The sequence below is a fragment of the Propithecus coquereli genome, unplaced genomic scaffold, assembly GCF_000956105.1.
Source record: "Propithecus coquereli isolate 6110/MARCELLA unplaced genomic scaffold, Pcoq_1.0 Scaffold11, whole genome shotgun sequence".
NCBI lineage: Eukaryota > Metazoa > Chordata > Mammalia > Primates > Indriidae > Propithecus > Propithecus coquereli.
This window is the reverse complement of record NW_012134969.1, coordinates 11,393,386-11,418,869: the sequence shown is the minus strand read 5'-3', so window position 1 is coordinate 11,418,869 and position 25,484 is coordinate 11,393,386. Positions and strand designations below refer to the sequence as shown.

Sequence of the window (25,484 nt, the reverse complement as noted above, 5' to 3'; positions counted from 1 at the left end):
GTTCTTTTTAATATTGCATACTACTTCCTTGTTACTTTACTCTTTTGGATTTTCCAGAAATCCCGATTCATTGGGTGTGGAGTGGAGACTGAGCATGTGTATTTTGAAAAGAGTTACTTTGATGATTCTGATGTGTATTCCTGGAGATTTCCTGATTAGTTCTGAGAGTGAGTCTCTAAAATGCCCAACAGGAATATAGAAATAATTGGTCTCAAATTATTTAGATGTTTTCATTGTAAGAAAGGCAAAGGGAAAAAAACAGTGAATCATCATTTAAGTAAATGTACTAGTTCATATACAAAACAGACTGTCCTGTTTTGCCCATGTTTTAATGTAAAACTCTGTGACTGGGGTTAACGTAGGCGACTTGCCAAGATGTTAGTGAAGTAAAGCAAAATCAAGATCCAGAATAGTGATTCACTGAAAAGATTCAGTCCTCTGGGAACTGCAGTAAGTGGAAGTGCCAAAATGGAATGCAACTTAGGCTTTTATTTGTTTTGTTTTGTTAAGTTTGGGTTGGAAAAGTCTTTGTCTCAAACTTGATATTTTGACCTCAACTAGAAGTAAAATGAAAAAAATTATTTTTCCTGAGGTAAAAGGGACACTAACCCCCAAAAAAAGGATAAATAAATTTGGCCCAAAAGATTGTTCTGATAAAAAATATATTGATGAATATGCTACTCATGTATTAGGAACAATTTTTTTAAGAGTCTGTTGTGGACAAGCTTTCTGACTATTTCTGTCTGCTTAACTACTCAGTCTAACATTAAAATCATTTGGTTGCAGCCACTTCCACTGGTCACATTGATTTGGCTTAACAACGTGAGCTTTATTGTCAAGATTTTTTTGATAAGGCATCATCAGTTCTTTTCTAAAGCGACCATTTAAAAAAATAAATAAAACTTGCTGGAAGTATTCAGAAGTAGATAATAACATATGCTTTGTATTTGAGGAGTATAAAACTCTAAGAAATCTGGGAAAGGGTCCACACATTTAAGGTAAATTTAAAGCTTATTTTAAAAGCCATATTTTTCATATTTTAGATATATTCTTAGTATATATGTTGTAAAGGAAAGATTTTCGTATTGCTTTTAGTTTCATTTTTTGGACAGGGTCTTACTCTGTGGCTTGGGCTAGAGTACAGTGGTATCATCACAGCTCACTGCAACCTCAAACTTCTGAGCTCAAGGGATCCTTCTGCCTCAGCCTCCCAAGTAGCTGGGACTGCAGGCACATGTCACCACACCCAACTGATTTTTTCTTTTTTTAATTTTTTGTAGAGATGAAATCTTGTCATGTTGTCCAGGCTGGTCTCAAACTACTAGCCTCAAGCAAATCCTCCCACCTCAGCCTTTCAGAGTGCTAGGATTATAGGCGTGAGCCACTGCACCCAGCCTGTATTCCTTTTGTCCTTATAGTTTAGGAGATGGTTGGTTAACTCAGAAAGGGAATTCCATGAAATCATCTGTATTCTTTCTTTTTAGGCATTTTGCAAAATATCATTCCTCAATAGTTTGAAACATTTATACTCATAACTGAACCTGAAACTTGACTATTTAATTAATATAGCTTTGGTTTGATCCTTAAAATGATTTCAGATATGTTGTATTGGAGAGTAAGTATGGGGTAAAATCTCTTTGGAAGGGGATGGGGGGATAAGGGACACCCTATCCTCAGCCCAAGTTCCCCTCATGTCGTGACATTTGGTTCCAAACAGGATCAGGTTTGCATTCTTACTTCAGAATCTTTTGCTGTGAGAACAGCATAGCCTATTTTGTGCCTTATGTGGAACTGATTTTTTTACCTTAGTCTGTTGTATCTGATATTAATATTGTTTACACAAGCTTTTTTGATTAATATTTGCATAAGTTGGGACACTTTAGGTTCAAAGTAACAGTAAACCTTCACTCAAAGAGGTCCATTGGAACTCTTTAGAACCCAGCCAGTCCCCAGCCTACAAGGCTTAAATCAGGATAAGCCCAGTTCCCTCTCTGTGGAGTACTGCTAAGGTAGCTCAGGCTCACTGCTGCCATTGAGTTCTCTCTTCCTTTCTGACACCTGAGCATATATCTTCCCTTTTTTTGATGTTATAAATTATTTATATATTTGTAGTAGGTGGGACCCAACTATGTTAGTCTAGACTGCCATAGTGCTAAAAATTAGTACAGCTAGTTTTTTAGAAGTTGAGAATTACCTTTATTTTAGTCAATATTTAAAATATTTTAGAATTTAAGATGACTTCTACTTTAGTTTTATCTTTTGCCATTTGCCATCTCTGGATTTTTTAGAAAGTCATGTAAATTCTCTGGGCTTTACTTATCCATGTATATAATCAGGGTTTTTGAAATTTTTCTTTATTACTAGCTGGAAGCTTAAGGCTAAATAGTCGTAGACTAGCAGCTAGAAGAAACAAGTTAAATTGACCTGGTTTTTGCCCCTTACTCGGGTAAAATGTATTCATCTTTCACTAGAACAAATTAATGATAATTGCATGCTTAATTATCTGGTTCCTAGAGCCTAGGTCTACAGATTTCTGGTATAAAGTCAACACCAAACTTTCAGAAATTGTTTTGGATCTAATGAGAAATATACTTTCATACAAACTCTTAAGATAAAGTACTAAACAAAACTTTCATTTTATTAATAAATCAAGTATAATCCATGATGTGATCACTAGATGTTATAACTAATAAGTTATTATTTTATATTTTAATGTAGGTGAAGAGAACTGGTCTTGTGGTGGTGGAAAATATGAAAATTGTTGGTCTCCACTGTTCTAGTGAAGATTTACATGCTGGGCAAATTGCTCTTATTAAACATGGGTCAAAGTTGAAAAACTGTGATCTTTACTTTTCCAGAAAACCATGTTCTGCTTGTTTGAAAATGATTGTAAATGGTAAGTGCAGATAAGGCTTTGTTGGGGATTAAGAACATTTATCTGAGAGCAATCAGTAGGAATAAATTTGCCAAAAACCACAGAGATAATTTAAAAATATAAATACATATTGGGAGATAGTTTGACATACTGGAAAAGGAAGAATCAGAAACATGGATTCTAGTCTCAACCCTGTGCACTCACCAGTTAAATGACCCTCAGTTTATTAGTAGACTAATGTTAGCTGCTATAACAGTTAAGCCCCCAAATTTCAGTAGCTTAGGATACTAGATATTTATCATCTGTATACTAGTCCAACGCACGTGTTGCTGAACAGCACGCAACTTTTCTCCGTGTGGTTGATTCATGGGCCTAGGCCTTGTCCATCTTATTGTATTGTCATTTCTAGGGCCTTGATCCTCTGCATCCAAAGGCAGACTGAGGGAGAATAGAGAGGACATACCTGCTTCTTAAAAACCCTGGCTAGAAGTCACATACATCATTTCCATTCATATCTGTTGTGGGAACTGTAGTCCCTGGCTAGGCAGCTGTCTTCCAATGACTGCTCTATACTTTTGGAAAGAGGAGCACAGATTTTTAATGTTTAGTCATCCATCTCTGCCACATAGGCTACTCACTAAAATTGTTTGTGCTTATGATTATATTTTGTACCCAGGTAAGTATGCAAACCATTCTTCCATTTAAAATAAAATATATGTATCTTGTACATAGGCACCATGGCAGATCAAAAAAAAAAAAATTAACGTGGTTCGTAATCCTTTTCCTGAAGGTGGTATTTAGAGTCCAAAATAACAATTTAATGAAACACATCATCTAGTACCAAATGAGTGATAAGTCACATGTGATCTCAGAGGAGAAACAGTGATCCTTGAAGATTGGCATGTCGTGAAAGGCTAGTGCTTAAGCTAGATCTTAATGGATCAGATGTCAAGGAAGAGAAACACATTCCTGGTTAGGAGAACAGCACATGTGGAGTCATCAGGTTGTATAAGAAGCAAGGGTCTGGGGTCAGAATTTGAAACAGAGGATTATTCTTGGAGAGTAGTGGCAGATGGATTATAATGATAGGTTGAGGCTTTAGTGGAGAACTTTGAAAAACTATATAGGCTTTGGACTTTATCTTATAGAACAAAGTTCCTATACCTGTTTTGAGGAAGAGCTATTTTTATTTACATCAAAGTCTTAAGAGTAATGATTAGATCTGTGTTGAGGTCAATGCCTTGAGCTATAAATGGCAGAACTTATAGAAGAAATGGGTCACACAGCTAGAAGCTCCCTTCCTGCAACAAGTAATTTCAAGCAGGTAGGTATTTATGATAGTGATTTGATTCTATAATATAATCTTTCAACTGCAGTTACCAATAAATAGAGAAGATGGGCATGATAGTAGTAGCAGCAATTTTTTCTCGTTTCCTCAATTAACCAGGCAGATTGGATTTTCATTTTATCACTGTGCTTAACTGACCTAAAATTCCTTTTTATAGATAATGTGGGGTCATTGAAGATTTTTGAGAAGGATGTAACGTGATTTAAATTCTGTTGTTATTGAATTGGAGTGGGGAGAAATTAGAGATGGGGAGCTTGCTTAGTAGACTGTTGCATTAGGCAGGGTATGAAATAGGGTTCAGATAGTGGCATTGATATATAAAGGAAAGTATGTGAAAGAACCAAAACATTTATTAACTGATCTGTTCTAGAGTCAAGGGAGAAGAATGAATAAAAGATAGTTGTGTGTTGTGCCAAGCTGACTCTACTGAAAGCACTCTTAATAGCCTCAGAGCCACGAATGCGAGAGAATAGGGGAATGCAGGGAATTCATCACTGTTTGATGTCTTCGAGTTAAGACATTTCATCCTGGCAAGAGAGATAATGAAGTGTGGGAAATCAGGAAAGCCCTACAATGAAAATGCTTTCATGTTGGTGTTAGACCCTTGTATAAACAAAATTTCCATGTTAGGTGAGGCTTATGTACTATTCAGTTGTCTTGGGAAGGGGGCATGGTTGAACTCCATGCTACAGCTAAATTAGTTACTATTACCTCAGTTACAAAGCAAACATTTCTGTAGTACAGTGGTTCTCAAAAGGTCTGTGGACTCTTGCTTGGTCTTCAGGGTCACTGCTATTTTCATAATAACACTACGTACACACTAATGGTACCAAAACAATGGTAGGTAAAACTACTGTTGCACTATTATGAATCAGGGCAGTGGTGCCATACTGTGCTGGTAATCGTTGCACTCTTCACTGCACTAGGAATATTTAAAAAAAAAAAATTTACATAAGGATATCCTTGATGAGACAGTAAAAATTATTAATTTTATTAAGTCCCAACCCTTGCATACACATCTTTTTAATACTCTGTATGAAGAAACAGGAGGGCATTAAGCACTTTTGTTACGAACCAACCTAAGTATGAAGATTGCCTAGGGGAAAACCACTTAGGCCATTGTTTGAGTTGCAGACTGAATTATCCAATTTTTTCATGGAACATCATGAACTGGTAAACTAAGGTTATTTAGACTTGGATGTTTGGCAGACATTGTCTCATAAATGAAATAATCCTGCCACATTCTGGAAAACAACTGACATTATTTGTTCCCAGTGATAAAACTTGAGCTTTCAAGTGAAAATTAGAATTTCAGAAAACTCATATCCAATATTGTGAGCTTGACAGCTTTGAAATACTTAGACTCTTTTGATGAGATTGGTGGCAGTATTAATCAGTGGGATTTTTAAAAATATTATAAAATCAGTAAATCATTGTTTTCCAAATGACCAATGCACAATAGTACAAAATCATGCATGAGTAAAAGCCATTCTAAGAGCAAGACAGACCAAAGTTTGCTGAGATGCTTTCAGATTCCACATTGTAATTAACCTTTAAGAAACTCTCCCTTGTCAAATTTTTATGTAACATTAAGGAAGAATATTCACAATTATCTGAAATGGCTGTAAAAATACTCCTTTTTCAACTATTATCTGTATGCGGCCAGATACTTTTCATATACTTAAATGAACACAACCTGTTGCAACAAATTGAAAGCAGAAGCAGATTAGAGAATCCTGATCTCAGTCTTTTAAGCTAAATATTAAAAATACTTGTAAAAATTTAAAACAATGCCATTTTTCTCACTAATTTTTGTTGTTTTGGAAAATACAGGTTTTTTCCATCAAGTGTAATTTATAGATATATTTTACATAAACTAAGCTCTTTGGGGTCCTGAATAATTTAAAAATTCTAAAGAGTGTAAAGGGATCCTGAGATCCAAAAATTTGAGAACCTCTGCTGGAGCATTTGCCACTAGTACATGAGTGTTTGTCTAAAAAGTATTCATCCTCTCTTCTTCTTGAATCGAGGATTATTGGGAACAACTAAGATACATAGATGAAAGGTTCACTGTCACTGCTGGTTAGGAAATGGATTATGAGAACTCGAACAAAGGGAAGGTGAAATGCAACCAGAGTGATGTGAGGGTTTCAACATTGCTTTGCAGCGCAAGCCACAGTGAGTCAGGAGTAGCAGGGAGTAGATAGAAATGTTCATTTGTTTAACTTAAAGTTTTTACTTCATCTATTATTTTGAAGGTTAGAACACCCTGTGGGCCATCTGTCTATTTGCTTCTGGGCTCAGTCACCAAAAAAAAAAAAACAAAAAAATTGTCTCTCCTAGCTGAAATTACATGAATTACATGAGATACTACCAAAGGGGTCTCTTTGTTGTAAACTATTCATTAATTAACGAGCATGTGTATGCTTAACTATGTATAAAGCATCTCATCATTCAATATCAAATACAAATTAAAATATTTTTTCTTGTTATCCAGTTATGTTTTCTCTTTTGTAAATTGTTCATATCTTTTGTCTCTCTTGAGGCTTTATTGTTCTTGTCAATTCATATGTGCTCTTAATGAATTAACATCTTTTCTGTATATTAGAGATTACTAACCTTTCCTCTGTTGCATTGATTGAAAAATGTTCCCTTTGTTGTTTTGTCTTTAATTCTGTGGATTTAAAAAAAGTAAATATTGCCCCCCCAGCACCACCCCAACATCGCATAAGAATTTTTCCATGTTATAAATTCTTTGTGGACATTGTTGGTATCTTTTATTATACCATAATTTATTTAACCATTCCCCTATTTTGGTCATTTAGGGTTATTACTGTTTTAAATAATGCTATACTAAACACGCATGCATGATTTTTTTCTATTAAGAATATTTTCCTAGAATGGCTTCTTAGAAGAATTCTGAATCAGAGGACAGGAACATTTTTAATGCATGAATGAATTGTTTATTCCAGATACAAAACTCTAGACAATATCAGTTGCTGGCTGTAATATTTTGAAAATTAACTATGGAGGACTCTGGTATATACTAGCACTGACCTTTGGGACACACTTAGCAAAACCGGTGATTCCACAAATGCCTTCCCATGGGATCTGTTAGAGGTCAGCTAACTTTTTCTTGAAAAGGCCAGATAGTAAAATTTTAGGCTTTGCAAGTCATATAGTGTGTGTTGCAGCTGCTCAAGTCTGCCATGCAGAAGCAGCCGAAGACTATGTATATAAATGGGTATGTCTGTATGCCAATAAAATTTTATTTATGGACACCGAAAATTCAATTTCCCGTAATTTCATATCTCACAAAATATTCTTCTTTTGATTTGTCCCTCTGTTTAAAAATGCAAAACCCACTCTTAACCTGCGAGTTGTACAAAAACCGGCAATCGCCCAGATTTGGCCTGTGAGTGGTAATTTGCCAGCCCTTGGGCTATATCGTAGGTGACATGATAATAGACATTTATTGTATTGGGGCCTTTAGATCTGCAATGATAGGGTGGATTTATCAAGAAAACCCTAAATCTAACATGTATCAGATAATTGCCTTTTATATTTTGTATTTCAGCTGGAGTTAACCGAATTTCATATTGGCCTTCTGATCCAGAAATAAGTTTGCTTACTGAGGCTTCTAGTTCTGAAGATGCAAAGTTAGATGCCAAAGCAGTGGAAAGATTGAAGTCAAACAGTCGAGCCCATGTGTGTGTCTTACTTCAGCCTGTGATGTGTTATATGGTGCAGTTTGTAGAGGAGACCTCTTACAAATGTGACTTTATTCAAAAAATTGCAAAAATATTGCCGGATGCTAACATTGACTTTTATTCTGAATGTAAACAAGAAAGAATAAAAGAATATGAAATGTTATTTTTGGTTTCAAATGAAGAAATGCATAAGCAAATACTGATGACTATAGGTTTGGAGAACCTGTGTGAAAATCCATACTTTAGCAATCTAAGGCAAAACATGAAAGACCTTATCCTACTTTTGGCCATAGTAGCTTCCAGTGTGCCCAACTTTAAACACTTCGGATTTTATTGTAGCAATCCAGGACAGATTAATGAAATTCACAATCAAAGTTTGCCACAAGAAATTGCAAGGCACTGCATGGTTCAGGCCAGGTTATTGGCATATCGAACTGGTGAGTTATATGCTTAGTTCATAAATTGGGGCTGATTGGTTGGGTTGGATTTGTCTCGAGTGTTCATCTCATCTATAATAGAGTTCGTTTACTCTTAGATGCTAAATTTTGCTGTTCATACAATATAGAGAAGTTAGACCCTTGAGTGGATAACTCTTCTAGCAGTTTTAGGATTCCTTATATTCAGTACCTTATTTATAAATCAGGACCCGAAAATCTAGGACCTTTCTGCTCTTACAGTTTCACTGTTCACTGAGCTCTTCACTAAAGATAGAACAAAAAGAGAAAGGAAAGAGGACCAAAATCATTCATTTTTGTTAACTCTTCAATATTTTGTATGCAATATTTAATAAAAACTTCAAAAAATCTTTACAGTAAAAATATTGTTGAAGTAAATTCAGTAGATTAGAGGTTCTCAACTGGCAGCATATCAGAATCATCACTGAAACTTTTATAAAAAGTTCAGATGCTCCAACTTTAACCCAGACCTATTAAACCAAGTCCCTAACCAGGTACGAAATGGGCCTTTGTTTTTTTAAAAGTTCTGCAAGGTATTCTGACATTCAGCAGGGTTGATGATCCCTCAATTCTTATTAAAGAATTCGATTCTATAGCCACAAACTGACTGCAACAACAGTATTGTACAAAAGTCTGATTTAGTGTACTTGTATTGTGGGTTATATGTCAGTCTCTTTGCCAGCTCCAGCTTTGTAAAGAATGTTTCCATAAACCATTCAAAAAGACAGAAGATAAATGGCAACAGCTGTCGTAGATATAATTCACTAATGCCCCTTCGCTGATTAGAATTCAGCAGAACCCTGTGTTCCAGAGTAAGATTGGAAATGCGAACCTGCTGTTCTTTTTGCTTGATCTCAGTGCCTCCTGCGTCTCCTAGAGCACCTCATCATACCATCTGCAATTCTAGTGTTTTAAGATGCAGTATATATATCAGCGGGCAGATGGGGAGGGGGGCTAAGAAAAAAAAGGGATACCGAAGGCACAGATATAAATTTGTATATATATTCTTTGTTAGATACTGTATATTTTAAATTATAAATTTATCCTGTTACTATGCACAGTTTTGTACCTAAAGCCATGTTTATGTATTTGATAGGCAGTTTAAAAGATTTTTCAGGGTTGTTTGTGGATGATTTTTTACCTGGAACTCAAATCCCGAATAGGATGCAACTCTGCTGTCATGCACTCCTCTCTGCTGTGCGTTCATCCAGGAAAGAAACCGTGTCTTAATCATCATTTTTTCCTTAGCACTAAACACAATGTGTGTTGAGTAGATAAAAGAAATCTTTTTGCCAGGTGTGGTGGCTCATGCCTGTAATTCTAGCACTCTGGGAAGCCAAGGTAGGAGGCTTGCTTGAGGTCAGGAGTTTGAGACCAGCCTGAGCAGAAGTGAGACCCTGTCTCTACCAAGAACAGAAAAAAATAGTCGGGCATGCTGGCATGCGTCTGTAGTCCCAGCTACTCGGGAGGCTGAGGCAGGACAATCACTTGAGCCTGGTAATTTGAGGTTGCAGTAAGCTATAATGATGCCACTGCACTCTAAGAAATATTTTTATATCCAAAGATAAATGGTCCACAATCCCTTATCCAAAACGCTTGGGGCCAGATGAAAAGGAATTTAGAATTTTTTAGATTTTAAAAAAGTAATATGGTATATATGCTGTTATAGAGCACCCCCAGTGGGGTCTGGGACAGTGCCCTATAATCAGACACATGAATACATCTGTAGTAAAAAAAATAGGAATATTTGCACTAAGCAGAATAATTAAGGGCTATAAACAACTCAATTTGGGTCAGATTTGGCCACAAAAGTGTATCAAACTATTCAAAAAAAGTTGATATAAGGGGTTTCAGTTAAGGAATTCTGGACCTGTAATTCTTCATTGATGATTAATAACAACGACAATTTATTAAGCACCTACTATGTGTCAGGTACTGAGCTACATGATTTCCATACATATTTAACATTGAGGGCCATCCAGCAAGGCAGATATCCCCATGACATAGTGTGTTTCCAGTTACTCAAGTTTTTAATTTCACACTCTTCAGTTTGGTTTGACGGCTTTCTTTCTTTCTAATTAATAGATGAAGATACCATTTCATTAGACCATGTCGTTTAAGAATATACATTAAAATTGATTAAAATGAATTCTGAAACCTCTAAAAATAATTGAAAGTAGGTGCTTGGAATTGCTTTTTGAATGATGAATAAAGAGGATCCACAGAGGTGTCATTAAAAGTATGTTTCTAGAATACCTGACGTGGCCAAAAAAGTGCAAAATGTTTAGACTCTTGCAGGAGAAAAGAGTAGAAGGGCATCATATCTACCTGTTTTAAGGATTGAGTTTTGATCTCTTTTTGTGTCCTGTTTTCCCCACTAGAGTAGGTGTTTTCCAAAGCTAAGGATTGTCTTTCTCCTGGACCACAGTACTGATGAAAGTAGGCTGGAGTAGCCAAGAACTGTTTTAAGTCATGACTCGAGTCCCAGGTGTTGATATGCCTAAGATCAAAGGGGGAGCACCTAAGAAAGGCAGATTCCCGAGCCCTGCCCACCTCCCTCAGAGAGGTGGATCTGGGGGATCTCCGTGGAAGCCAAGAGTTTATCTTTTTAACAAGCATCAAGCGATTTGATGCAAGTGGTCTATGGAGTAGGTTGACAAACACCATCATGACCACAGGGTTGGGAGCTAAAGTAACCACACGCCTGTGTTCCAGAGCAAAGAGTTCTCTGGCTTTCAGTGATCAAAGAGCCCCAGCAGTTTGGCTCAGTGATCATAGTTGACCTTTCCTGCAGAGTTGTACAGAGAAAACCCTGTGAATGACCAGATCATAGAGAGCAGTTTCTGTAAAAATTACAGACATAAAAAGATGTTTGAGAAATTACCACAGTCTGTTACCAGCCTTGAGGCTGGATGAAATGGACTTCATTTGTTATGGATGAAAATGTATTCTTACTTGAAATGATAAGTGGGAGAGAATATTATCATGGCTTAACTAATTGTAGCTTAGCTAGGCAGTAGAGCTGCAAGCTGATGGAAAATTCACATTTTTGCCCTCCTGACAAAGTGTGGTCTGTCCCTAGACTGAAACAGAAATAGTGGCTCCTGAGAGTAAGAAAACATAACTTGAAAAATACTTAGTGTTGGTGATGGGAAGAGTGGGCTCTTCATATGAAGAATTTCTATTTTAGTTTTTCATTTGCCACCTCCGATTTATGCGTGAATTAGGTAAAACTTTACTTGCAGTAAAAGTTTTGGTTTTGTAAGCAAATACAATCTATGTTTATAACTTCTGCCACTTGCCTTAGGTATGTGCGTAAAGCAATTGATTTACATTCTCTGCCCCTCATGTTGAACTCTAAAGGTCTAGGAAGGAACAAAATTTTGTTTACACCAAAATCCCTTTTCCCTCCACTCTATGGGAGTAAGTCATCCCGTGTACTCTACCCCTCAGCATCAAGTTCATTTCCTTTGGAGCGCAGCACATATGGATTGCTCGTTTCCTTGTCACTATGCTGCTCCCCATCCAGCTGTAAGCTGCATGAGGATGGGGACTACTGTTTGCTTCACCGCTAAATACTCAGCCTCTCACAGCACTTGGCTCCGACGAGGCACTCAGTGAGCAGACATCTTTGTTAAGGAATCCTTGATGTCAAAGGGTCGGGTGGAGGAAAGGCAAGTAGGTTGGATCTGGAGGGCTAAGTTTTAGTCACTTAATTTCTCTATTTTCTCATCTAGAAATGGAAATTTTATCTGCTTTACCTGTAGGGTAAAAATGAGATCATGGATAAAAAGTGCTTAACATAAATTATACCAATGCTTTGTGATATAATTTCGAAAACCTAAGCTTACTTGAACTGGAAATGGGAAATTTTTTTTAAGGTTAACTTATTTATAAGGCATCCTAGTTTTTAATGCAATTGTGGCACAGATTGTCTTTGTACTGTTCTCAAAAAGTAGGTATTTAAATGTTATCATTGGAAGGATTAACTCTTAGGAAATTGTAGGGTGAAGCCCAGTTTCACTTAATCCTGCCCGGTATGAAAATGCTACAGGGTACATTCACATTAGTCCCTTATTAAGATTTTGATAAATACTATGGTTTTCATAATTAGCGTATATTTGTCTTAGAAACTTACTCAACCTTGTGTAGAAGGCAAAAGTAGATCCTTAATATGTAGAATTTCTATTTTTTTTTTTATGTTCTGTTTCAGATTAATGGTTTTAAGAAATACGGCTTTACAAAAAAAAAAAGAAATACAGCTTTACTTGTTGCAAAGGTTTTGGTTCTGCAGGGAAATTATAATCTTATGTTTGTTTATAACTTCTGCCACTTGATCTGGAAATGAGCATGATAACTTGTCATTCTTTTCCCCCTCAGGGTAAACTGAAGGTCAGGGAAAGAACAACATATTGTTTAAATCAAAAGTTCCTTCGTGTACCTTCTAGTGATAGATAGGTAAAAAATATGTAGATAGAGAGATAGGAAAGTCCATGAAGATTCGTTTATGCAAAACAAAATACCATCCCCATCAGATTGACAAAAATGCTTTTACCATTCTTTTTAGTGATGCTACCCAATGTTTAATTAGATATAAGAAAGGGAAAATCTTATATACTATTTTTATTTCAAATATAGATTGATCTAACCTTTTGGGATAGAAAATAATTTGTTAAAATCTATCCAGAGTTTTAAAAATGCTTATACACTTATATTCTATATTTTCATCTCTGAGAAGTTATTCTAAGAAATTGAAAATTTTGAAATTTGGACAAAGAACTCATAGAAATTTTTCTGAGTCTTTAAATTACAATTTTTAATGAAAGTTTTATATATTTAAGGTGTACAACATGATGTTTTGATATATGTATACATAATGAAATGATTACTATATTAAAAAAAAGATTTGTTTATGTTTGTATTAGAAGTTTGGGCTTTTTTTCTTAGCAAGAACATTTCCGTAAAATGTCTTTTCCATGATTAGAGTGTAGAAAATGCTAGGAGAAGACAAATTGGGTTGTTGTGAGCAGTTATTATATGAAATGCATAAAGTTCAGAAACCTTTATTTAATTTCATCACCTATAGAAGTAGTCATTTAGAAATTGACTTGCTAGTGGAGAATCAATGAAGTTGCACTTCTGGTTACAGTTCAGAGAGAACTGACTGTGGGCAGTGCCATCTCCAGTACCCTCCACATACACATCGTGTGTGATCTTGTCTAGTGATTTCATACCTAAGCTCCCATATTCTATACTTCAAAGTATTTATTTTAATACTTGTCTATAATTAGTGAAGATGTCAAGGATTGCTGCTGCATTTATGAAATATGTTTCAGTAAATGTTTATTATTTTTGGAAAAATGTATCTCCAAAACTAACAGATCATTGGTTTTTGCTGAGTTAAATGCCATATATCTTTCAGAGGATCATAAAACAGGAGTTGGAGCAGTCATTTGGGCAGAAGGGAAATCTGTAAGTATGGAAATAATTCTTTAAATATTTAACCTGGATTTTGTGTAAACATAGTTCAGTCTTCACTGCATGATATTTCACTGACCCACTGAGATTAATATTTTTGTAATAGTGCATGCATTCTATAAACATTTGCTCATTGCCTCAACAGTTTTCTAGATAGATGCATTCATTCAGCAAACCTTTATTAAACACCCTTACGGGTTAGGCACTGTGCCACAGTGCACACCGAGGATTTAAAGATCCCATTTTCTGCCTCTCATGGCCTCATAGTTTAGTGATGGAGACAGAGAAGTTAAAAAGAGACTGGTCTATAAGTGTAATTATTATATAACCAGTACTGTGAGAACATAGGGGAAAAACCTCTACTCTGCTTGGAGAAGTGAGTGAAATATTCTTGGCAATAGTAATGAGAGGAGTTCATCAGATAGATCAAGTTAGTAGGGGTAGGAAGATAACATGCAGAGGTAGGGGTGAAAGAATGTGGGAAAATTCCAGTGATTTGGCCTGTTGGAGTCCAGAGCTGTATGTACTGTGGGCAACAAATTGGACTGGGCCATGAAGAACTCTGTATCCCACGCAAAGACTTTGGACTTTAGACAGTGGCATGTCCTAGCACAGCATTAACCAGCAGAAATAAAAGGCAAGCCACGTACAGAATTTAAAATTTTCTAGGAACCACATTTAAAAAGCTTTTTAAAAGTCCAAAAATATCATTTCAACATGTAAGCAATATATACATTTTTTAATACAAATTTTTATTCTGTATTTTTTAGATTTCTGCATTTTTGGGGTATTAAGTCTTCAAAATCCTTTGTGTATTTTACACTTTCGGCTCCTCTCTAGACTAACCGCATGTGGACAGCAGTGACTGTATTGGTCAATGTAGTCCAAATATTTTAAGTGGGAAAATGATTTGATTATATTTGCTTTATAAAAAGAAGGAAGTGGACTAGACAGGAAATAGATTAATAAAAAAGAAATGATGAGGACTTGGAGTTACAGGGATGGGTTAGGAGGGCGTGGAATCAGGAGGTATTTAGTAACCATATAGCTTGCTGAAATAGGAGCCAGAGTGTTGCTTCAATGGACTTTATAGCAAATAATTTGACAATTTGCTTCAATGTTTCATAAGGCCCTCAGGTTTGACCCAGCCAGTACATCCAGCATCCTCCCTGCTATCCTGCTCCTTTGTCAGTGGTCAGCATCTCACTCCCTGTTACTCCACACAGGCGATCAATCACCCCGTGCAGTGGATTCCACCTTCGGAATGCCTCTTGACTCTGCATATCTCTACCCCAACCTTTAACTCCTGCTAGAATAGATTCCTGTGTCAGAAATCCCCATAGCATTCTGTGCGACTCATTTGTGACACTCACCACGGTTAAAGTTATGTGCCCTGTTTCTTACCCTCCCCAGATTATAAGGTTCCTGAAGGCAGGGACCCTTCTCTCTTGTGCACAGCTGTTTTCCCAGCACCTGCCACAGGCCTGCCCTATGATTGGGACTCTCATTTGTGTTAAAGTGAATGCTCAGCAGCCTTTTGGCTTAACATCTGGTTCTTAATTACTTTGTGGAGAATTTCAGTTTCCAGTTATCTCTAGTGTAGGCAGGCGGCATGGTAAAGTGGAAAGACATGTGAGTTGGAGTCAAGCAACCTGGGCTTGAATTCTGGCTGTGTGACTTACTAGCTTTGTGATCCTGGACAAGTTATTTAACCTCTCTTGGCCTCGGTTTCCTTATCTGTACAATGGGGATAATAATACTACTACTCTCTAGGTTGTTTAGAGAACTGATCAAATGAAATTATGCATAGAAAACAAAGCATGATGTTTCACATTTGGTAAATGCTCAAGAAAATTTATTAATTAGATAATATTTTCTTTCCAGGCTTTTGTTGGCTCACTATAACATGATTTTTATTAAGCTGCTACTGTAATGAGTCTGTTGATACTATCACTTGAGTAATTGTAATATATTGAAATTTAATGAGGTTTATAGCATATTCCAAACTATTACAAACATGTCCTTGGTGAAATGTTTCATTATAATAATCGATAAAGCATTCATATTAACAACTAATATGCCATTGATTGAGAGAAATACGAAAGAGCCACTGAAGTAAGTTCTGTGATAATATATTATATATAATAGAAGCTAAATAAATACTGAATATTAAAGGGAAATGCATTTGTTATTTTTGAAACAATAGCACATTTTTAGCCCAGCAACAGAAATTATCTGTTCAAAGTATTATTAAAATTTCTAACTTGTTAAGCAGTAGCACAGCACAGAGCACCTAAGAAATTAACAATCACATATTGAGTACTTGCTATGTACATAACACTCGAACATGTGTACTTTAAGGGATAGAAAAGAGGTCTAAGACATGATTTCTGCTCTCCGGGATCTTATAATCCATTTGGGGGAAAATGTCTGAATCAAGTGAAAGAATTTGTGAGTTAAATAATATAGCACTTACTTAATTGCTAAAACCAAGGACTACTTTGAGATTTAGACTAGAGAGGGGATCAGCCTTCTTGGAATTTAGCTTTGATAAGACCACACTGCAGTAAGAGGATCTGATATTGTATATTTTTTTCTGATGGCTCAGTTTGTCATAGAAAATTGAATATTCATTACACAGAGTATGATAGCAAGCTTTAAAAATACGTTGCAAAGTGCCTTTTCAGAATGTTGAAACTAACCGTTGCTGGTTTTCTCACTTTTGTAGAGAAGTTGTGATGGAACAGGTGCTATGTACTTCATAGGATGTGGTTACAATGCTTTTCCTGTTGGATCTGAGTATGCTGACTTCCCACACATGGATGACAAGCAGAAAGACAGAGAAATAAGGAAATTCAGATACATTATACATGCGGAGCAGAATGCCTTGACGTTCAGGTATGATAGTCTTTTACATGTACTTTTCTTTAAAGTGGTAGCAAGGGTTGGTTGAAATTCATTTTCGTGTAGTTGTAATTTATTTCCTTTTTCAAATTCTAAGAAATTTTCTTTTCAGAACTATAATTTTGGTAAAGCTTGGTCCTCACTGCCAGACCTGAGGAGGCTATTGTCATAGATTCTCCAGGCCTTCTAATTTATTGAGCAACTCTTTGTTTTTCTTCCCTCTCTTTCCAATACGAAAGTTTTGAAGCTTGAAGTTTTTCCTTTAGGGTGTTGCTCAGCCTCATCCTGTTTCTTGATGTTAAGCTCTCCTTATTTCTAAATCTAGAACACATATATTTATATTTATGAATACAGTCGTGTGCCACATAACAACGTTTTGGTCAACCACAGACCACATATAAGACAGTGGTCCCATAAGATTATAATGGAACTGAAAAATTCCTATCACCTAGTGGCATAACCATTGTAACATCGTAGCACAAAACATTACCTTTTCTATGTGTAGATACACAAATACCATTGTCTTACAATTGCCTGCAGTATTCAGAACAGTAACATGCTATACAGGTGTGTAGCCTAGGAGCAATAGGCTATACCATATCGCCTAGGTGTGTAGTAGGCTCTACCATCCATGTTTATAGAAATACACTCTATGATAGTCACACAACAACAAAATCACCTAACAGCACATTTCTCAGAACGTGGTCCCATTGTTAAGTGACACATGACTGTACATAGACTTCATTATGAACCAAATTGCCTTAAAAGAGCTTTTGTTAGAGATTATAACATTACCTCCTTCTAATATTAATTTAGATCATTTCCACAAACACTTCTCAGCCTTTACCATTAAAGGGAGGAGGTTAGGGGATTAAAAAACTGAGTAAGACGTGGCTCCTGTCCTTGGAGAGCTTCTAACTTTGTAGGAGATATAAGACTGCATCCACATAACGAAGTGGATTCTGTGGGAGAGGCTAACACAGTGCTGTGCACATTCAGGGGCTGCTGTAGACAAGAGGGGAGATTGCAGAGGAAAAGCTCTGTGAGGAAAAGCTTTAAAGAATCGCTAGGACTGTGGCAATTGGAGATGCTTCGTCCTTGAAGGGAAGACCATTCTTGCTTCCAGCATAAGCAGTAGTCTAGAAGTAGGAAAATGCATCATGTGTTTAGGAACATGAATGTGCCCCTTAGGCTGGAATGTGGACACATGGGAATGCAGCTCACGATGATAGGCTGGGACTAGACGAGAGGAGATGCTGAGTTCAGGCTGTATTTGGTAGTAGGGAAACGGAATGGCTTTGACACAGCCATGCTCTGTGGATCACATAGGTAGCAGGGGTATTGTTTGAACAGACTAGATGCCTAGAACTCTGTTGCCCTAGTCCAAGGGAGCGGAAATGAGAGTCTCGACCAGCTGGCAGAGGGGGAATTGAAGACAGCTGGCAAGAGCAGTGTAAACCACAGAACCTGGAAGTCAATCCTCATAGCCTCAGATGACAGCAGCTCTTAGTCCTGAACTACCTCCAGCATGCAAAATTTCACCACAAATCTCCTGTTCTTTTCCTTGTCCTCTTCATCACAGATTCATTTGCTTCATTTTGTACAGAGGTGTAAATATGTCAAATCCAAACTTTTCTTAAATGAAGTTATCCTATAATAGGGAAGGGGTAAGAGAACTATAACTCAAAACATAACTTTGATATTAATTTATTCAATTAGTAGGCATTTATTAAGTATCTATTAGGTACCAAATAGGGCTAGGTCTCTTGGTTACCATGAGTTAATGTCTGATCACACATGGTAGCTCTTAAGGAGGCTGTTAGCTTTAATCTCTAATTTCAGTATTACAAAGAGGTACTTACTTACTTAGAAAGCATTGTTTTCCTTTTTATCTCTCTCTCTCTCTCCCTCTTTGGTGTCTGCCTCTTTCTGTTTTCATTTACTTGTAATCTGATACTGAGCATCTTACTTAGAATCAGTAAATGATTTTTGGTTATAATAATTGTCATGTCCAGGTTGTATTGTAACATTTTATGAATTTACATATTTTGAACATGCACTAATTCAGCAAGAATAAGGTTCGATGATTGTTGTTTATAATGTACATTGGTTTTTAAAAACAGCTCAATTTGAGTGTTTAAATATTTCTCTAAGAAATAACTTACCCTTTCAGAAACTACCTTCCTAATATTTTGTAAATTTTTTTTGTAGGTGTCAAGAAATAAAACCGGAAGAAAGAAGCATGATTTTTGTGACAAAGTGCCCATGTGATGAATGTGTACCTTTAATTAAAGGTGCAGGCATAAAACAAATCTATGCAGGGGACATAGATGTTGGAAAAAAGAAAGCAGACATCTCCTACATGAAGTTTGGGGAACTTGAGGGAGTGAGCAAATTTACAGTAAGTAGATATACATTTTTTTCAAGGTGTACTTTCTATTAATGTTTTAGGTACCCAGCTGCATATTGTAAATTAGCAATTCCCACCTTTTTAAAGGGTTTCAACAAATTATTATCACTGAATTTATTTTTATATGCAAGTGCTTAATCTAACTGTAAATGTTCAGCTAAGGGCCCCTGCTTTATGAACTTAAAATCTCCGTAGAGAATTGTACGTTGACCTTGCATATCTTGAGCAAGTAGGCCCTTTGGTGCCATCTGGTGGCTGATAAAAGAAAACCTTTGACTCGTCTTTTCCCTCATCCCTCCTTTCTGTCCTGGATTGCAGGACAGAGGGGAGGATTGTTTCAGATCACCTAACAGATGGGGAGATGCGTGCACACACAAACACACACTCATTTCTCATGAGAAAAATCAGGAAAAAATAGAATTTCCTATGTGATATTTTTTAAAAACCTCTTTATACTTCTTTACTATTTAGGTTTTTAAAAAACTTTATTTTGAAACAAACTTAACTAAGCATACAGAAAAGTTATAAAAACATTACAAAGAAGTTTTTTTCCCAGCAGTTGTTGACATGATACCAGATCACCCTTTATTTCCTAAAATTAAGAATAACCACATAACTACAATACAACCACAAAAATCGGAAAATTAACATTGATACGTTACTGCCATTATTCCACAGATTCCAGCCAGGGCTCACCAGCTGCCCCAGTAATGTTCTGTGTAGCAACAGGATCCTGTCCAGAATCATACACTGATTTTATGACATCCAATGATTTAACCCCAGCATTTAATGTAACATTTATATACCAGAATTTTCAGTGGACAGGAAAAGCATATGAATAACTATTTAGAAATTTCAGCTTTACATTCCTGTTATATGCATCAGTTTGAGTCCAGGGTGCCTGGAACATTTATACACACACACATACACACATATAATTTTAAATGTAGGAATATACTATCTAGTTTCTGTGTATATATGAAATATCATAAGTTTTAACCATTTTTAATGTTTTCATTTTTTTTGTTTTTTTATTTCTAATTGTTTTAAAGTTTATCATGGTTTTAAAAGAGAAGGGGATGATGTGGCACTGAAAGAAGGGAAAGATGAGAAAGATGCTCCTCTTGTAAAACCAAATAGAAGCTTCTGTCTCATTAGTCAGAGAACTCTCCAGTTCCGCATTTTGTCTTCTGTCTCTTCATTCCTCCTGAAGAATGTGGAGAAATAGGTTTTTCAAATTCTTTTCAAAAAGATGAAGTGACCTCGCTCTTCAGGACGATGAGTAATGAATTATTGCGAATTCTGAAATATCTTGCTTACTGGGCGGTCTCAGTAGCTTTTCATCTGCAAAGAGAATGAAGAGATGAGAAGATCAGAGAATAGGGCAATGGAAGCGGAAGGAGGCAGGAGGACAAAGGGAGGCCCCAGGGTCAGAGATGGGAAGCAGAAATGCCTCCTGGGGCCAGGCCCACCCAGGAGTAATAACCCCACTCAGGTAGTTTTCCAGAGAAAAGATGTACTCATGGTTGTTCTCTGTTCTCCTTCCCACGCAGACTAGCTGTCCATCCTCTCACCCTTCCCCTCATCTGGCCTGGCTTGAAATATTATGTAGATGGTTAGCAAAAACACCTAGTTTTGTAAATTCCAGTGATTAACACACACTAGTAGTTGTCCTAAATTTGAATTGCAATAATGATTATATTCTTACTTTTAGACTGTTAAAAGTGGTATGAATGTCAGTAAATTGATATTTGTTTTTAAGATTTAAAGTAAATTAGTTTTGTTTGAAAATTTTTTACTTTTTTTTTTTTTGATATGTTACCATAGACCTTGAGATAAGTGGTGTTGTAGCAAACTAGGCTGGGGGGGCAACACTATTTTCTTTGCTTTTTGAAATGGGATCTCACTATGTTGCCCAGGCTGGTCTTGAACTCCTAGGTTCAAGCAGTCCTCCAACCTCTGCCTGCCTAGTAGCTGGGACTACAGGCGTAAGCCTCTATGCCCGGCTTAATACTATTTTCAAGAATAGATTTTTTGGATTTGTATATCCATGTCCACTTACTCAATTCTTTTTTTTTTTTTTTCTGTTTAATATATTTGGATGGTTCTCTATTAGGTCATATTACTATTGTTTATTATGAAAGTAATATATGCTCATTTTAGAAGACTAGGAAAATAAAAAAGAACATATATTATCTCACAACTCATAGACACCACTGTTAACATGTTGCTCTATTTTCTGTGTCATTCAAAATTCTTCAAAAATTATTTTTAATAATTACACAATATTCTAACCTAACTTATTTAACCTTTCCCCTGTTATTGGACTACATTGTTTCTACATTTTTATAGATATAAAAAGACTTTTTATGAATATCCTTAAATATAAATTCAAGATTATTGGTTTTTAATTTTAATTCTGCTGAAATTAAGATTTAGATATTTTAGTGGTTAGGTGTGTTTCTAAACATGCTTCTTTCTTTCTTTCTTTCTTTTTTTTCTGGTAATTTCTTATGTAACTTCCTACCCTTTATAAGTACTCTTTTTTCCTTGATGCTAACTCTGACCATCTCATTTCTGTAAGTGTTCAACCAATTCTAGATACTCCTCCTTTCTAAGGACTTTTTATACGTGGTAAAATGTTTGTCTTGTATCTCATCCCCCCTCAAGGCTCAAGATATTAACTAGTTAATCTCATGAACTAGTTGATGCTTATGGAAGAGGCTCCCAAATAAGTGGTACTTAATCTTGTCTCCTGAGATAGTGGCCTTTTTGGTTAAGTCGTTAGTGACTTGGATAGAGATTCTTGCCAGGTAACAAAGGAAGGGCTGTGCTATAAGATACTGATTACTCTCTGTTTTTCCTTTCTGCTGCTTCAGTCTTCTCTGTAATTTCTGAGAATCTTCAGGCTTCCCTATTTCCTTCTGAATCATTGATATGGAAAACTATAATCTGAGGAAATATAATATGTGATATTATATGATATAAAATGACATGATATGATGTAAATAATAGTTTATATGATATAACAACATTAGCAGGCAAGGTAATCTTGGTCATATTTTCATTCTTTAATAGCTAGGCCTTCTCTAGCTATCATAAGGATCTGTAGGACCTGGAGATAGAATATGATGTGGTGTTAATTCCACAGGGCAAGGCATCGGCAGGCCCGGGTTCTAATTCTATCACTGCCTGTAGTTAGTGTGGAACTTGGGGCGAGTCTCTCCAATCCTCTGGTCTTCCACTTCCTTACCTGTAAAGTGAATGTAAAGGAACTTTAAGGTCCCTGCTTTCACTAAGAGTATCAGTTCTGATCCCAGAAGTCGTATCATTTAGGGTCATTCAGGGTGGCATTATTAGGATTTTGTTGATATGGACATGCTAACTCCTTTTCCTTGTATTTTTTAAAAGCTGTTTTGATATTTAAAAGGAGAGTGGTGAAATTCTATTTATTAAATCCTTTTAAACACATAAATAAAATGTTTGTGCCCTCTTACAGTGGCAGCTGAATCCATCAGGAGCTTATGGTCTTGAATAAAATGAGCCTGGAAGGAGAGAAAGTAAGTATTTGCAAGTCCTACACTGAGGTTAACTTTTTTGCTGAGGAGAAAGGATACATAGTGATTTTAATGATCCGGTGATGGAAATGGTGGCGTTAATAGATGGAGAATATTCTTTTTGCAGGTTAGCTTTTTGCCATTCAATTTGTTCATAAACATCTACCATATATTAGGTGCTATGAAAAGTGCTGATTAAGAATTACTCCTATAGAAACTACAGTTTTGCAAATAATTATGTACAAATTGAATTTATAAATTAAATTTATATGAAACAGTAGACAACAATGGTCTTTTCTACCAAAACAAAAGCTTCTTGGGCAGTGAGAAAGAAAACATATGTATAATTAGTATGGATGGCTCTATGACCAAATGATGAGTATATATACATTCTTCTAGGATAAAGCCACATTTTCCCAGATTGGTCAGAGAATGGAAACGTTATGGTTACTTAAATAATCCGGTTAAGAATCATCATGGCTACCATATATGAATTACTAGTTTTCAAAACTTTGCTATCTGTATACTAACACAGATATTTTGAATGCGATATAATCTTTGGGAAATCTTACAATTCCTTAGGCACATAATTTTGGACATTAGTGCTATACAATATTATTTAAAAATAGTAGCTGTGTTATCTGATTGTTTGGATTCTAGGTAAATGGAAGTTTACGGTAAGTTTTCTTGATAATAACAATGTAATTTTTACCCTGAAAAATCAAGAAATATAAAAGTGAAATAATTTCTATGTGAATATCTTTATATTCTGTGTTCTGAATTAGCTTTATTTTATTTGAATAGTAAATTAGTTGTTTGCAATCTGGAAAAAATACAATCTACTGCACCGTTCGTTTTAAAAAATTATGAGGAGAAAAAAAAAAAAAAACCAAAGGAAAGAAAATATATGTTTCTGATTAAAGAATGTATATTCAGTGACAGTTTGAGGGGGTCAGTTGGTAATTTCCTGTCATTAGGGAAATGATACAAAAAGCCCTGATCATAAAAAGATGAATTAATTTATGTTAAAATGAAGAACATCTGTTCATCAAAGGTGTCATTAAAAGAATGCAAAGGAGAAGATATTCGCCACTTTTAATCAACAAAGGGCTTGTATCTAGGATTTATTATTCCTAGATCACTAAGGGAAAGGAAACATGCTTATGGTTAAAGTCCCAAGATTGGAAGGAGGGGACGGAGGAAGGCCTCTGATTTGTTGGCAGTGCTTTATTTATTGATCCATCTGATAGTTAAGTGTATATTTACTTTGTGACGGTTCATTGAACTATAAGTTTATGTTTTATATGCATTTTTTGAACAATTATTTTATATCAATAATATCCCTATTTCCTTTTCAATTATATAGTAGCTTTACTGAGATATAATTCATATATCATAAATTTACCCTTTTAAAGTATAGAATTCAGTGGTGTTTAGTATATTCACAGAGTGGTGCAACCATCACCGCAGCCTAATTTCAGAACATTTTCATCATCTTAGAAAGGAACCTCATGCCCGTTTGCAGTCACTGCCATTCTCCCCGACCCCAGCCCTAGGCAACCACTCTTTAGGTTTTTATGGATTCTTCTGTTCTGGCCATTTCTTATAAATGGACGCATACAGCGTGTGGTTCCTTTCCGATTTTTGATACAGTTGAGAAATAAACACAAAAATCAACAGATGAATGTTGAAACACCAGCTTTGTTGCTAGACTGGGGCTTGACCTTTGGCCAAATTAGTCTATCAGCTCAGCGGGGACTTGCTGCAGGATACCCTCACAGTGTCAGTAGCAGGGACAGAGAAAGGAAGGGAGACAAGCAGTGTGACTGACTCCTCTCAAGTGCTCTTCCACCGCATGGAACTGGAACCCACATAGCCCATAACTCTTTTTAAAGAGTCACAGGGAAATGTCCAGGAACCACCCATATGGCCCTCAAAAAAAAAAAAAAAAGTTGAGATAAGAAGATGAAACATTTTGTAAGAATCTGAATAGGAACAGTAAGTAAACACAAAGCCAGAGTTGCCTTGGGGACAAATGTCTATATAATCTGGGCCCTTGAGAGTAAGTCTGGGGTCTGCTGCAAGGTGGGTGAATGAAGCTAAGGCTCCTACATGAAGCTGGAGGTGCTCAAAGGAAGCTAACACGCCCCCACTCAGGTGCACCTCCTGGCTCCTGGCAGAGGCAAGTGCAAACTCGCTAAGGCCCACAGGATATAATAAAACATGAGTTCATAATTGAAAAATCACCAAACACAGAAGAAAATATACCTCCGTGAGTGAAAGTGAACAGAAACAACAAATAGCATATTTAGATTCCCATGAACTTCATGTTTTGGAGTTATCAAATAGAGCTGTGGTCCCCAACTGCTGGGCTGTGGACCGGTACCTGTCTGTGGCCTGTTAGGAACTGGGCTGCACAGCAGGTGAGCAGCGGGTGAAGCTTCACTCAAAGCTTCATCTGTATTTGCAGCCTCTCCCCAACACTGGCGTTGGAGGTTGCATAGAAAAATTGTCTTCCATGAAACTGGTCCCTGGTGCCAAAAAGGTTGGGGACCACTGAAATAGAGGGTATAAAATGTTTAAGAAGTAAAAGATGCCATTGAAAAATTGAGCAAAGTGGCCGGGCGCGGTGGCTCACGCCTGTAATCCTAGCTCTCTGGGAGGCCAAGGTGGGCGGATTGTCTGAGCTCAGGAGTTCGAAACCAGCCTGAGCAAGAGCAAGACCCCGCCTCTACTAAAATTAGAAA

At 36.3% G+C, this 25,484-nt stretch overlaps 1 protein-coding gene across 1 annotated transcript in view; it reads left to right on the top strand.

Annotated features, from left to right (window-relative positions):
* The window catches only part of CDADC1 (cytidine and dCMP deaminase domain containing 1), a 37,566-nt gene that overhangs the window by 9,032 nt on the left and 3,050 nt on the right, over window positions 1-25,484 (top strand). The window contains exons 4-9 of the mRNA XM_012648677.1: window positions 2,719-2,896; window positions 7,801-8,370; window positions 13,811-13,860; window positions 16,595-16,764; window positions 18,982-19,171; window positions 22,680-22,740. Coding sequence (XP_012504131.1) covers window positions 2,719-2,896; window positions 7,801-8,370; window positions 13,811-13,860; window positions 16,595-16,764; window positions 18,982-19,171; window positions 22,680-22,718 — 1,197 coding nt within the window. The 3' untranslated portion in view covers window positions 22,719-22,740. The remainder of the gene's footprint in view (window positions 1-2,718; window positions 2,897-7,800; window positions 8,371-13,810; window positions 13,861-16,594; window positions 16,765-18,981; window positions 19,172-22,679; window positions 22,741-25,484) is intronic.